At 36.1% G+C, this 12,186-nt stretch overlaps 1 protein-coding gene across 4 annotated transcripts in view; it reads right to left on the minus strand.

The window, feature by feature from the left end:
* Positions 1-12,186, minus strand: part of Ecpas (Ecm29 proteasome adaptor and scaffold) — a 110,629-nt gene that overhangs the window by 17,348 nt on the left and 81,095 nt on the right. For all 4 annotated transcript variants that reach the window (XM_056985549.2, XM_056985548.2, XM_056985546.2 and 1 more), the window contains 8 exons: positions 11,859-11,927; positions 10,114-10,231; positions 9,576-9,743; positions 7,765-7,844; positions 7,157-7,262; positions 6,099-6,146; positions 5,140-5,261; positions 3,577-3,727 (listed from right to left, as the gene is read on the minus strand). In XM_056985549.2, coding sequence (XP_056841529.1) covers positions 3,577-3,727; positions 5,140-5,261; positions 6,099-6,146; positions 7,157-7,262; positions 7,765-7,844; positions 9,576-9,743; positions 10,114-10,231; positions 11,859-11,927 — 862 coding nt within the window. The remainder of the gene's footprint in view (positions 1-3,576; positions 3,728-5,139; positions 5,262-6,098; positions 6,147-7,156; positions 7,263-7,764; positions 7,845-9,575; positions 9,744-10,113; positions 10,232-11,858; positions 11,928-12,186) is intronic.

Consider the following 12,186-nt stretch of genomic DNA (forward strand, 5'->3'; position numbering starts at 1 on the left):
AGAAATGCAAGATACTCAGGAATTAACCATACAAACACTAACTAAAGGGTCTTATTTCTAAAGGTCTTTAAGTAATCAATCAATATGGAAACCAGATGACAGACTAATTCTAATTTCTTCTGACCTCACTTAACTGTAAAATTAGCATATCCCAATTCAGACAACAGTTAAACAAAATCTGAGGGCTGGTAGTGCACCTCACTAGTAGCTTAACACGAACAAGGTGCCAGGATCAATCCCTTCTACTACCAGAAATTAAGTAATGATGTATTTATTAACAAAGATACCATGGCTCTAAGCAAGTCATTCAACCTTCATGAGTCTCAGGTTCTCTAGCCACTTAAAAAGATAATACACTGAATTACAACATAATGTTTAAAACACTGTCTAAAAAGAACCCACCAAAATAGTGTATATGTTTATATAATCCATTTAATTCTTTAATTTTATTATGTGGATTCATATTTACAATGCTATTTTGATCAAAACTACACTAATGGAAAGGTTATTACTATCCAGAGAGTTAGGCATGTACAAGTGATTTGCTGAGGTTTGCAAAAAGATATAGAATTTATGTTCCCTAATTTTTAATACTAGTAAATATTTTATAGGAGGTGTCAAATCTACTGAAACAGGAAAGAGTGCCCAATAAAGAAGAAACAACGGGGTTGGGGATTTAGCTCAGTGGTAGAGCGCTTGCCTAGCAAGCGCAAGGCCCTGGGTTCGGTCCCCAGCTCCAAAAAAAAAAAAGAAAAGAAAAGAAAAGAAAAAAAAGAAGAAACAACAAACATTATTAAGAAGCAAAGGAAAAAAGTAATTTACAAGAGATTATGCAAATTAATAATCAAATAGTGAACTGAGAGAAAACACTGACACTACATGTTATATATTATATATATATAATATATAAAATCATCCCAATAAACAAAACATAAATATAAAAAAATAACTAGGTACAGAATAGAAACAAAATTCAGAGAAATATATAAATGGCTAACAAGAGTCATAAAGTATAAAAGTAAGGCATGTGCAAATAACTGTATGCTCACAAATGCCAGTTACAGAAAGGTATAAAATGTCTAATGTGAGTGCTAAGAATCGAACTCCAGGCCTCTATAAGAGTAGCTAATTGCTATGATATCTCTTTAGATCCAAGAGTTAGGAATTTAGCTCAGTTGATACAGTGTTCCAAACAAAAGGTCTCGGTTTGGGCAGGTGGGAGGGGATGAACAGGCTGGAGCTAAGAGAGTATAAAAAGATAATGGACAACATATATAAAAGAGACATTCAAAATAAAACTGATGTTGTTCAATTATATTCAATTCAATGCAATTATATTCAATTACTCACTATTATCAAAGATATAGAGAAAAAAGGGGGTTTATAGCCTTTACTCTTGTAAAACCTCCGTACAAAATGTAATCACCTGACTTTAGTATGAATGAATTAAAAAGAATGAAATAAAACATACATAGACTTTATACCCCAGTAAATTAAAAATGCAATTACAGAATAATCAAACTATTCTAACAAAATAGAAACAGAAGGACAACTACCTAATTCATTCTATGAGGCCATAGTTACTTTGATACCTAATCCATACAAAGACCCAATAAAGAAAGAGAACTTCAGACCAATTTCACTTATGAACAGCGATGCAAAAATACTCAATAAAATTCTCATAAACCAAATCCAAAAATACATCAAAAACACCATTCACCACAATCAAGTAGGTTTCATCCCAGGGATGCAGGGATGGTTCAATATATGGAAATCCATCAGTGTAATCCACTATATAAATAAAAGAAAAAAAAAACACATGATCATCTCATTAGGTGATCAAAAAGCTTTTGACAAAATCCAAACCCCTTCATGAGAAATGAGGAATTCAAGGCGCATACCAAAACATAATAAAAGAAATGTACAGCAAACCAACAGCCAACATCAAATTAAATGGAGAAAAACTTGAAGCAATCCTACTAAAATCAGGGGTAAGTCAAGGCTGCCCACTTTCTCCCTGTGTATTTAATGTAGTACTCGAAGTTCTAACCAGAGCAATTAGACAACAAATGGAGAGCAAGAGGATACAAATTGGAAAGGAAGAAGTCAAAATATCACTCTTTGCAGATGATATGATAGTATACATAAGCTACCCCCAAAATTCTACCAGAGAACTTCTACAACTGATAAACAACTTCAGTAAAGTGGCTGGATATAAATTAACTGAAAGAAATCAGTGGCCTTCTTTTATAATCAGGCTGAGAAAGCAATTAGGAAAACAACACCCTTCACAATAGCCACAAATAATACGAAGCATCTGGTGTGACTCTACCAAGCAAGTGAAAGATCTGTATGACAAGAACCTCAAGTCCCTGAAGAACAAAAATTATTGAAGACGACCTCAGAAGATAGAGAGACCTCCCATGAACATTGGTCAGTAGGGTTAACATAATGAAAATGGTCATTTTACCAAAAGAAATCTACAGATTCAATGCAATTCCTATCAAAATTGCAACACAATTCTTCACAGACATGGAAAGAGCAATTCTCAACTTCAGATGGAAAAACAAAAACCCAGAATTGTCAAAACAATTCTCGACAATAAAAAAAACTTCTGGGGGAATCATCATCCCTGACCTCAAGCTGTACTACAGAAAAATAGTGATAAAAACAGACAGGTTAAAGACCCAGAAATAAACCCACATACCTATAAACACTTGATCTTTGACAGAGAAGCCAAAACCATACAATGGAAGAAAGAAAGCTTCTCTGACAAATGGTGCTGGTCTTCATGTAGAAGAATGCAATTTGATCCATGTTTATTACTCTGCACACAGCTCAAGTCCAAGTGGATCAAGGACCTCAACACAAAACCAAATACACTGAATCTAACAGAAGAGAGAGTGGGAAAGAGCCTTGAACACATTGGTACAGGGAAAACTGCTTGAACGGAATACTAATGGCTCAGGTTCGAAGATCAACAATTGATAAACGGAACCTTGAAACTGAAAAGCTTCTATAAGGAAAAGACTAATAGGACAAAACGGCAATCGACAGATTTTGAAAAGATCCTCAAGTCTGATTTTGTTTTTAAATTGGATTATCTGGGGCTTTTTTGACTTATAAGTATGAAAGAATTTTTAAAATCCCCCAGGAAACTGTTCATAGAGGAGACTCTAGGGGATTGCTTCCTACCCTTCCAGGTTGATTTAATTTTTCCTCAATAAATGACTCATATACAACCTTTGAAAAATAACTATCAAAGACAAAGCAGAGCAACTTTAGATCAAAGTCTACAAATAAATTTTTACTTCGACATTTTGTAGATGGTTAGATATATATCCAGCCATAAAAAGTATAAAAATAATTTTTAGACTGTTAAAATTATGTTAATAAGTTGTTGATTTTTATCTGATTAACAAATATATATGCTGAACAGGACCTTCCCCCTTTAAAAAAATCTAAAAAACAAAGAAAATCCACTGCATAGAGTGTTTATCTATGGGCACTGAACAAATCTTAACAGTGATCATACCTTAGCAATACTTACAAATATACCTCCTGCTATCAACCTACCTTTTCTTGTTCCGTAGCCCGGAGACTCAAATAATTGAGAACTTGAGGCTCCAGCACACTTAAGGACTCTAGGAGTGCTGGTATGAGTTTGGGTGCGTGTGGTTTCAACATGGCTCCTGCACTTTTGCTTATCTTCACAAGAGTGTTAATGCTGGACACACAGAAAACATTGTCTGAATCCCTTCACAAATAAGAAGGCCTACAACCTAATCATGAGGATGTTCTGCACTTGCATTCAGATATACACTCATGGTTCAAAGCCTAATCCTGGCAACTGAAAAGTGGGGTTTCTGATTATGACTGGACCCAGGTTCTCTCATCTCTTGGCACTTAAAAAAATTACAGATTTGTTTTGCAATGTTTTATTTGAGACAGGGTTTCTCTGAATAGCCTGTCCTGAAACTCGCTCTGTAGACTGGCTTCGAAGTCATAGAGATCTGGTTGCCTCTGCCTCACAAGCACTGCGATTAAAGGCATGCACTACCACCATCTGGCAATTATGGATATTTTTAAGCAAGCACACATAACACATAGAGGAGTGAAAAAAAATGAGTCTGTTGGAATCCAAACTCAGAGTTCAAAGTCTATCCATTACCATTCTCAAACTAGCTTCCCCCACCTCTCCCCCTTTCCTTTCCTTTCCTTTTTTCTTTTTTCTTTTTTCTTTTTTTTTTTTTCCAGACAAGGTTTCACTCTATTCAACATTGGCTAACCTGGAACCTGCTATCTAGACCAGGCTGGTTTTGAACTCACAGATATCTAATGGCCTCTATGCACAAGTAGTGGAATTAAAGGCATGTGCCATCATACCCAGCTTGATTCTTGAAACCTTACCAGGATCTTTCTCTTGTTTTCTCATTTAACCTCACTGATTCCATTCAAATTGTGCTATTTAACATATCCCCTATACATATGTGTAGACTAAAACAAGGTTCAATTATTTTAAAAATATGATGTATGAGGCCAGAGAATCACTAGTTTGAGACCAGGCTGGGCTACTATATATATATATATCTAATATGAGTGGACTCTGCCTCTGAAACCAGACAAGGCTCTTTCTTAAGCAAGGCTGAATATATCCTATCCCACTACATCAGGATGCACATCCTCTTGAGTCATTTTACCCTATTAGAGTCATGACTGGGCTCAAGTTTGGAAAGCCTGAACCATCACTAAGTTCCACATTTGCCTTTTAGCTGGTAGACTTAGAAGCCATTAACCATCACCATATAGACTAGTTTACCAAGGACAGTAAGTTATGCTCAACAAGCAAGCCCCTCAAGACATGTGGCATAACAGGAAGATATGTGTTTGCTAAGGAAAAGGGCCAATGCCAATAGAATATATGCAACTCAGAATAGTAGTCAAAATCAAGGTCCCCGGGAGGTATGGCTATAACAATACTCTGGCCCACATCTTTTCACAAAGGCTTAAGTTACCTCAATGGATTCTCTCCATCCATTTTCAAATTTTTAGTGATCTAACATTCAAGAAAACACATATTCTACAAGACTGGCTAGAAGCTAAGTTAATTCCAATACATTCACTTCAACCAAACCACACCTGAGGGCTCGGACTTCCGTCACAGGACTCATCATTCCTTTGTCCAGAAGGCAGGGCAGGAGGACAGCAATGGTTCTCTGGCCAGCTGCTCCTTTGGCAGGGTCACACATTTTCACACAAACCTCACATACAAAGAGCAGGGACATTAGTGAAGCTGGCCTCACAACTATTAAAGCATTTCTCTGACAAAGTGTTTTTTATGTCACTATTGGGAATAAAAACTGAGTCTACTTTCTATGCCACTGTGGGGGCTATAGGGAAATAGAGGAATGACCAGTACTAAGTCCTAGAGGACTGCTCTATCTAAACAGAAAATCTGATAATATATTCTATTCTTTTAAGTTTTGACTTTCTAATTTGTATAGTGAGAAACAAAGGAGCTAAAAATATGATGAAAAATGTTTGAGAGAGCACTTTTTTAAAGTGCTTGTGTGTAACCATTTTCACCACTGCAGGTTGCAGGACAACATTGTGGTAAAGAACACAAGCCTAGACATGAAAGGCATCAGGATTTAAAATGTACTCTTTTACTACTCAGTAATGTGATAGAGGATAAGGCTTAGGCAATTAGAGTGTAAATTACAAAATTAAGTCCAAGGGGCAGACTATTTAGTTTCAAAAAGCTTGTCACCCTCTTAATTTGGGAAAGGCATATGTGGCTTCATTTAAGTGAGCCATGTGTTCTTCAGGGTCAAAGCAAACACATATCTCTCATGGAGTCCTGCAGATGTTCACCATTTAAAGAGCCAAAAGTAAAAGGCTTTCAAGGTACACTACATATATACACTAAACATAGTATATTGAGACCCACTCTCTTATTCGCTATTAAAAGTAGTAAACTACACAAGAAGCCAATTACAAGGAAACACTACTTCATATGACAAAAAAAAAGCACTGTCCAGTCTATGGTGAACCGAACCCCACCCTCCTGTTCCCCACCGTGAGATGAGTATTCTCACCTTGCTCAGAGTTTTCAGAGCTAGCTCTGCTGCCTTCCGTACAGACTCCTACAAAATGGAAAAAGCCTGCCATTATCCGTACTAGACAGCACTCATTTTCATCCATTCTCTAATTAGATCCGAATACGAAATAGCATAATCTTCAATAACGGGTTTAGATACATGTTGTTCTGTTAGACTCTTAGCCCATTAAAGAACATATATGTTTGATCTATTTTTGACCATGTAAAAAAAATAGCTATTGGTCAAAAAATTTCCTGATGAATAAAGCAACAAGACAGACAAGCTTAGTCGTCTACCTAATTTTAAGCTATTGTCAAAATAGCTTCAAACTTAGTCCAGCTTTCGATCCTTTAGTATAGATCCAACTTTAGTTGCTTATCTTCAAAAGATAACATGCTAGCGGCTGGGTCCCAGGAAAGGCACTTCTACAGTCTTAGTAATAGGGGAAGAAAGTCTAGATCGCTGAGAGCAAGCCTTTGAAGGGGATTACCAGGCCTCAGATTCTTCCTCCTTCTCTTTGTTCTTTATCTCAAGTAAATGTTTTCTTCTACCCAGAATCTGACCTTGACAGACTGCCTTGGTCATAGGACCGCGACAACAGCATCCATCTATGATAAAATAACAATCTCCAAAATAGCTTAGATATTTTCCTTTCAAAATAATCACCTAAACACTTTTACAGTGATCCCAGGAAGCAAGTGAGGTACCCTAGGAAACTGAGATACTTTGGCATTAATCACAGTATAAACTTTAGTCATTATGAATTACTTCATAACGGGGATTTGCTCCTAATCCAACATCATCATGAAATTTCTATTGAAAAAGGCAGGCTGTAGCCATCACTTTAAGTCAGTTCAGTTTAGACCCAAATAAAGATATCCAAACTTTTAACTTGACATATACATGAAAGCTGAAATTTAGAAATAAAACAGTTTCCCAAAATTATCAAGATAGGGAATTTTGAAATACATTTTAAAAAGCTATAGTATATTTTAATGATTCCACTTTAAAAATATGTACGAATATATATAAATGTAGGTTTATTTCTCTAATACCTTAATATCATCTTGTACTCTAAAAAGTGTTTCCCACATTTCTGGAAGTTTGTCAATGACGTCATCTAAAGGTCTTCCTCTCAATAAATCATTCAGAGCTAAACAGCTGAAAATAAAAACTTGATTTCAAATATATGATCAAGCAAGTCCAATATTTTACTATCAAACAGTCATACTGAACAATAACAGACTCCTACCTATACTTCTAGTCCTAACCTCTCACCCTAAGACAATCATGATTATTCTAGTATTACCTCAAATATATCAAATCTATCCCTTTAAATGATAAACCAATACATCACCAAGTACATAACAAGCATTTAATGTGTACAAACTGCATATATAAATACATTCTAAAATATAAAGCCATGAAATTATACAACTTGATGTCTATCAATTTAACAAATGATTCACAAATTTTTAATTTCATACTTATATAAACTACTACTACTCAAGCAAAGTGAGTAGAGTTTAATAATTAAAGAACTCAACTAAAAATATGATGGTTTTAACTTAATTTTTGTTGCATCATATTAAAAAAAAATCCTTAGAAAGTTGAAGGGGAATTTTCCAGCTCTATCTGGCTAATCAAAGTTTCCAAGTGATACCTGGATTCTCGAACTCGCCACATGTTGCTGGTAAGGTTTTTAATCAAATCTTGAAGAATTTCCTTCAAATATTTATCCACCTAATAAAAGCAAAAGGATAAAATGAAAATTGTAAAATCTAACAATCCAATTATTTGCCTTCCAACAACACTGATCTTTTTTTTTTTTTTTAATTAAAAGTGACCGTAGGCCTCTCAGTCTGAAACTCTCTTACTATTTTCCAATAACTTAAAAATGTAAAGAAAGATGATTCTTTTCCATGGTGCATGAGAATGAAGTCTAATTACTTGGGCTTTATACAACACAATGCCCACTGTGACTCATCTTGTCACAAAAGTTTCTTATTAGTCTCAGTTCTGTTCCTTGGCACACATATAATACCTCTCAGTTCTCTTCCATGTGCAATCTTTGTCCATAGAGATTCGGAGTGACCGCACTCAGAGAATCCTGGCCTACTGGCTCTCCCCTGCTCCTACAGCACCCTCTTGAGGTTAAACCCTATCCAACAACGCATTACTGCACTGCTCTATCACACAGGACTTCAGTGGCAAGATGGTATCTCACTGGTCTGCACTTGGTACAAAAATAAATATTAGATAATGGCTCAGAAGGAAAGTGAGTTTGATCTAAGCTTTTGTGATAACAATTTAATAATAACAGTAGGCTGCGAGCTAAAAGTAATTGCGCACCCCTGTAACCTACGATATTCGAGAGGATGAGGGCAAACACAAAGGTTCAGACCTAGCCTGAAACAGATCGAGATCTTGTATGAAAATAGGTGTTTTTAAGGGGAGTATTGTCAGTGGAAGAGCACTTGCCCAGCACATTTAAGAGACTGGGTACAAACTCCAATACTGGGGGGAAACATGAACTGAAAAAATTCATTTAAGAATTTTAACCAAAATCCAATTTGTAATTTTAAAAACCACTTTTACTGCTATGTGGATAATAAAACACAGGACAGAGAAGAAAAGGAAGAATTCAGGGACTGGAGCAGATTCAAGGAACATTTGATAGAAGCAGAATCAACAGAAACTACTGCTAAATTTGATGTGGGATTCTGGGCATTATAAGACACAGACAAAAGGGGGGGGGGTGATATCAAGCTGTCTGGCTTGGACAAATACATGAGCAGTGAGAACAAAGGAAATGTGTCTTTTGTCTTTTCTTTTCAGCTTCTGACTGGATCTGTTATATTCATAGTACATGTAAAGAACAGTCAAGTGAAGACATGAAGCAGGAAATTCGATTTGCAACATGGATGGAGTACATGTCCTATCTAAGCCAGTACAGAACTGAGTAATACCATTACAGTAAATGGACTGTTTATATGCCCAGTGGTTAGTAAAAAGAAAGCTAAGAGGACAACAGTATTTAGAGGTTGTTCTCAAGAAACCTTCACATCTGAAAGGAGGATTGAATGTAATCAACAGCCAGATTACAGAACCAAGGGAATATGTTATATATATATTAATATATTTATACAATATATAATAATATATTTCCTTGGTTCTGTTGATTTCTTTTGTCTGTCTTCCCCAACTAAAATAACTCTTTAAGCATAGGTTGAGACTCATTCTCCATGGCATCAGTGGTCCTTATGAACATACAATACTCCATTTGTGTGAACGTACTAATGTTCTTTTAACTATCTGTCCAACCAGTGAACAGCATCACTGAAAGAAAAAAGCAAACAAGCAGTGAAAAGCAAAGAAATATAAAAGGGCCAGCAGGTGTTTGGTTTAAATCCTATGTGGTGCCACAAGCAAGCTACCATGTTTTCCTCAGCAAACAGGTTCACAGATACTTGCCATTGATTTGTCGGTGACCAATGCATTCCAAATGCTTGTCATAGCCTGTCGAATTCCCAGGTTGGGATCAAACTGGTAACGATAAAGTCGAGGAACTAGTTGAGGCAGAAAAGGAGCCAACTGTTCTCCAGCTCTGGTAGCAATTACGTTAAAACCAAAAGCAGCACCCTAAAAATAATAAAGGTTAATTTATACATGACTGCCATAATCAAATGTTTACATATTAAATACAAAAAGGCCTCAAATATTCTTTCCCAAATTTATCCCTAAATAGAACATTACTTAGTATTCCAGCTTTACCAAATAATGGCTAATGTGGTAATCTGGCTCTCAGACACAGATTTTCAAAATTAACTATACACGAACTCGCTCTACATGGCTAATGTAACAAGTTTGGTTTTAAAGTAAAAAACTAAAAACTCAGTAAGAGCTGGGGTATAAAGTTCAGTGGTAGAGCACTTGTCATATATACAATGACAGCTTGAGTTTGTTCTCCAGCAAAAAGTGAAGAAAGAAATGAAATAAAGTAACAACTTACTTTCCTGGAGTTCCACATTGCATGATGATTTGCCAGATTCATAAACTTATAAACCAGATCTGGCTGACTGAGATCACTTGCCAGAGAGCAAAGCTCCTTGTATGTAGAGAGGCCCTGACTTAGAAACAAACAAAAAGAAACACACAATAAAATATTTTTGTAGCTACTTTGGCCTGATTTAAATTTCAGCATCAATATTGCAGGGGCTCTTTTAAACTGTATTCCCCTCCATTGCTAATACCACAATCCCTGAGGAGACTGAAAACTAGGTTGAGGAAAATATAAAAAGTCATACACCTCAGTTATCAATAATTCCTGAATCTTCCTGCTGGTAAACACCTATTTATTGCAAATTAAATGGGAAATACCTCCCATAGGCTCAAGTGTTTGAATATTTGGCTCCCAGCTCAGGCTGCTCTTTTGGAAGGTTGCAGGATCTGTAAGAGGTGGATCTTTGTTGTATGGAGGAAGGAGGTTACTAAGAGGTGAGCTTTGAGATGGTAGAGTCCGGTTCCAATTCCTGTCCAATCTCAATTTCTATTTTGCTAAGGGGTGAGGAGGCAGAGTCCTGCAACCACGCATTCCTTCCCTTCTATGATGGACCTTACAGCCTCCAACTGTAAACCGGATTGATACTTGACAGTCACGAGCACGATACCTAAAATGTGCCTGCATGTTCCCCGGAAGTGAAGCTCTTGGTAGCTCTGGAGACACCTTGAAAGTTCATCATGTTGTATGCAATCTCTCATAACCATGAGTGATTAGAAAATATCACTATGTTAAATATCCTCTAGGTATATCATTTTATGAAACATTAGCACTTTTTAAAAATTCATAAAGAAGTGGTTTGTACATCTGTAATTGTACCAGAGGATTCAACTGAGCCAACTAGTTCAAGAACAACAAAGATAAGATAATGAGACCTCACCCACCCAAAAAGTTGAGAGGAGGAAGAAGAAAACAAAGAGAAAAGCTCAGAAAAATTTAGAAAAACAAGCAAATAAAAAGAACTTTGAATGTGAAAACAGTAAGATAAAGAATAGCATAGGACAGAGAAACCACCTGCAATGTTCTCATGTTCCAAATGTCACAGAAAGACAGCAATTATCTGACAATTCTTAGAGGAAACAAATGACAATATAACCATACTGAAATAATAATAATGAAAGAGGGACAACACCAAAGTAAATTTGAAATATTAAACTAGCAGACTAATCAAACACAAAAAGTATCTCCAGAAAAAAAAATTGAGATGAATTTAATGTAGTTCTACACTGTAGGATATCTACTCAGGACTCAGTTTCCTAGAAGCAGACAGTTCTAGACCTAGTATCAGTCTCTGAGAACTAACTTTAGTCTTTGAGCAGCCTGTCACAAATGATTACTCACTGAACAGGCATAAAGGCCTAAGAAGGAAGCCGAAAGGCCAGGCTCTGTGGCTCAAAGCAGACAGCCATGAAGGTTCACGTGATCCTAGCTTGAAGATCCTCAAGAATCTAGTGAGGTTATGGCTTCAGATCAACGTTCCCTCTGTCACCAGCAGTCTCCTGGCTCACTGCTCCCAAAGACAATCCTAATGGTATTCTCCAATAAACTTGCAGCATATAAATCTCTATCTTAAAGCCTAGTAAAACCCAATCTAAGACAGTAGGGGTTTTTTCCAGGCCATTTTTATTTAATCCATCAGCAAACAACATTCCTATACTCCCTTAGTTGATCAATGTGTTTAGATTTAGCACACTTACCCATCAGGTGTTTTGCCAAGGCCACCCCCTTGAAATACCACTGTCTCTCCAGAAACTTCATGTTTCACTCTAAAACAAATCAGTAAGAATTTAAATTAGCTTCAAATTTTCCATACCAACAACAATGGGATACAATCCATTTGCAAACTGATAAAACCTGTGTCTAGTATATATAATATATAAAATTATTCTTTCATACCAGACTGCAAATTTTCTAAAATCAAATATAAACAAAAAATTTCACAAATTAATTACAGCCAATATATCACACATAAAAACTACCCTTTCCTCAAGGGAGTCACAGAAAGCAGCAAGCAATTACAAAACC

Source organism: Rattus norvegicus, chromosome 5, assembly GCF_036323735.1.
Source record: "Rattus norvegicus strain BN/NHsdMcwi chromosome 5, GRCr8, whole genome shotgun sequence".
In the NCBI taxonomy this organism is placed as follows: Eukaryota; Metazoa; Chordata; class Mammalia; order Rodentia; family Muridae; genus Rattus; species Rattus norvegicus.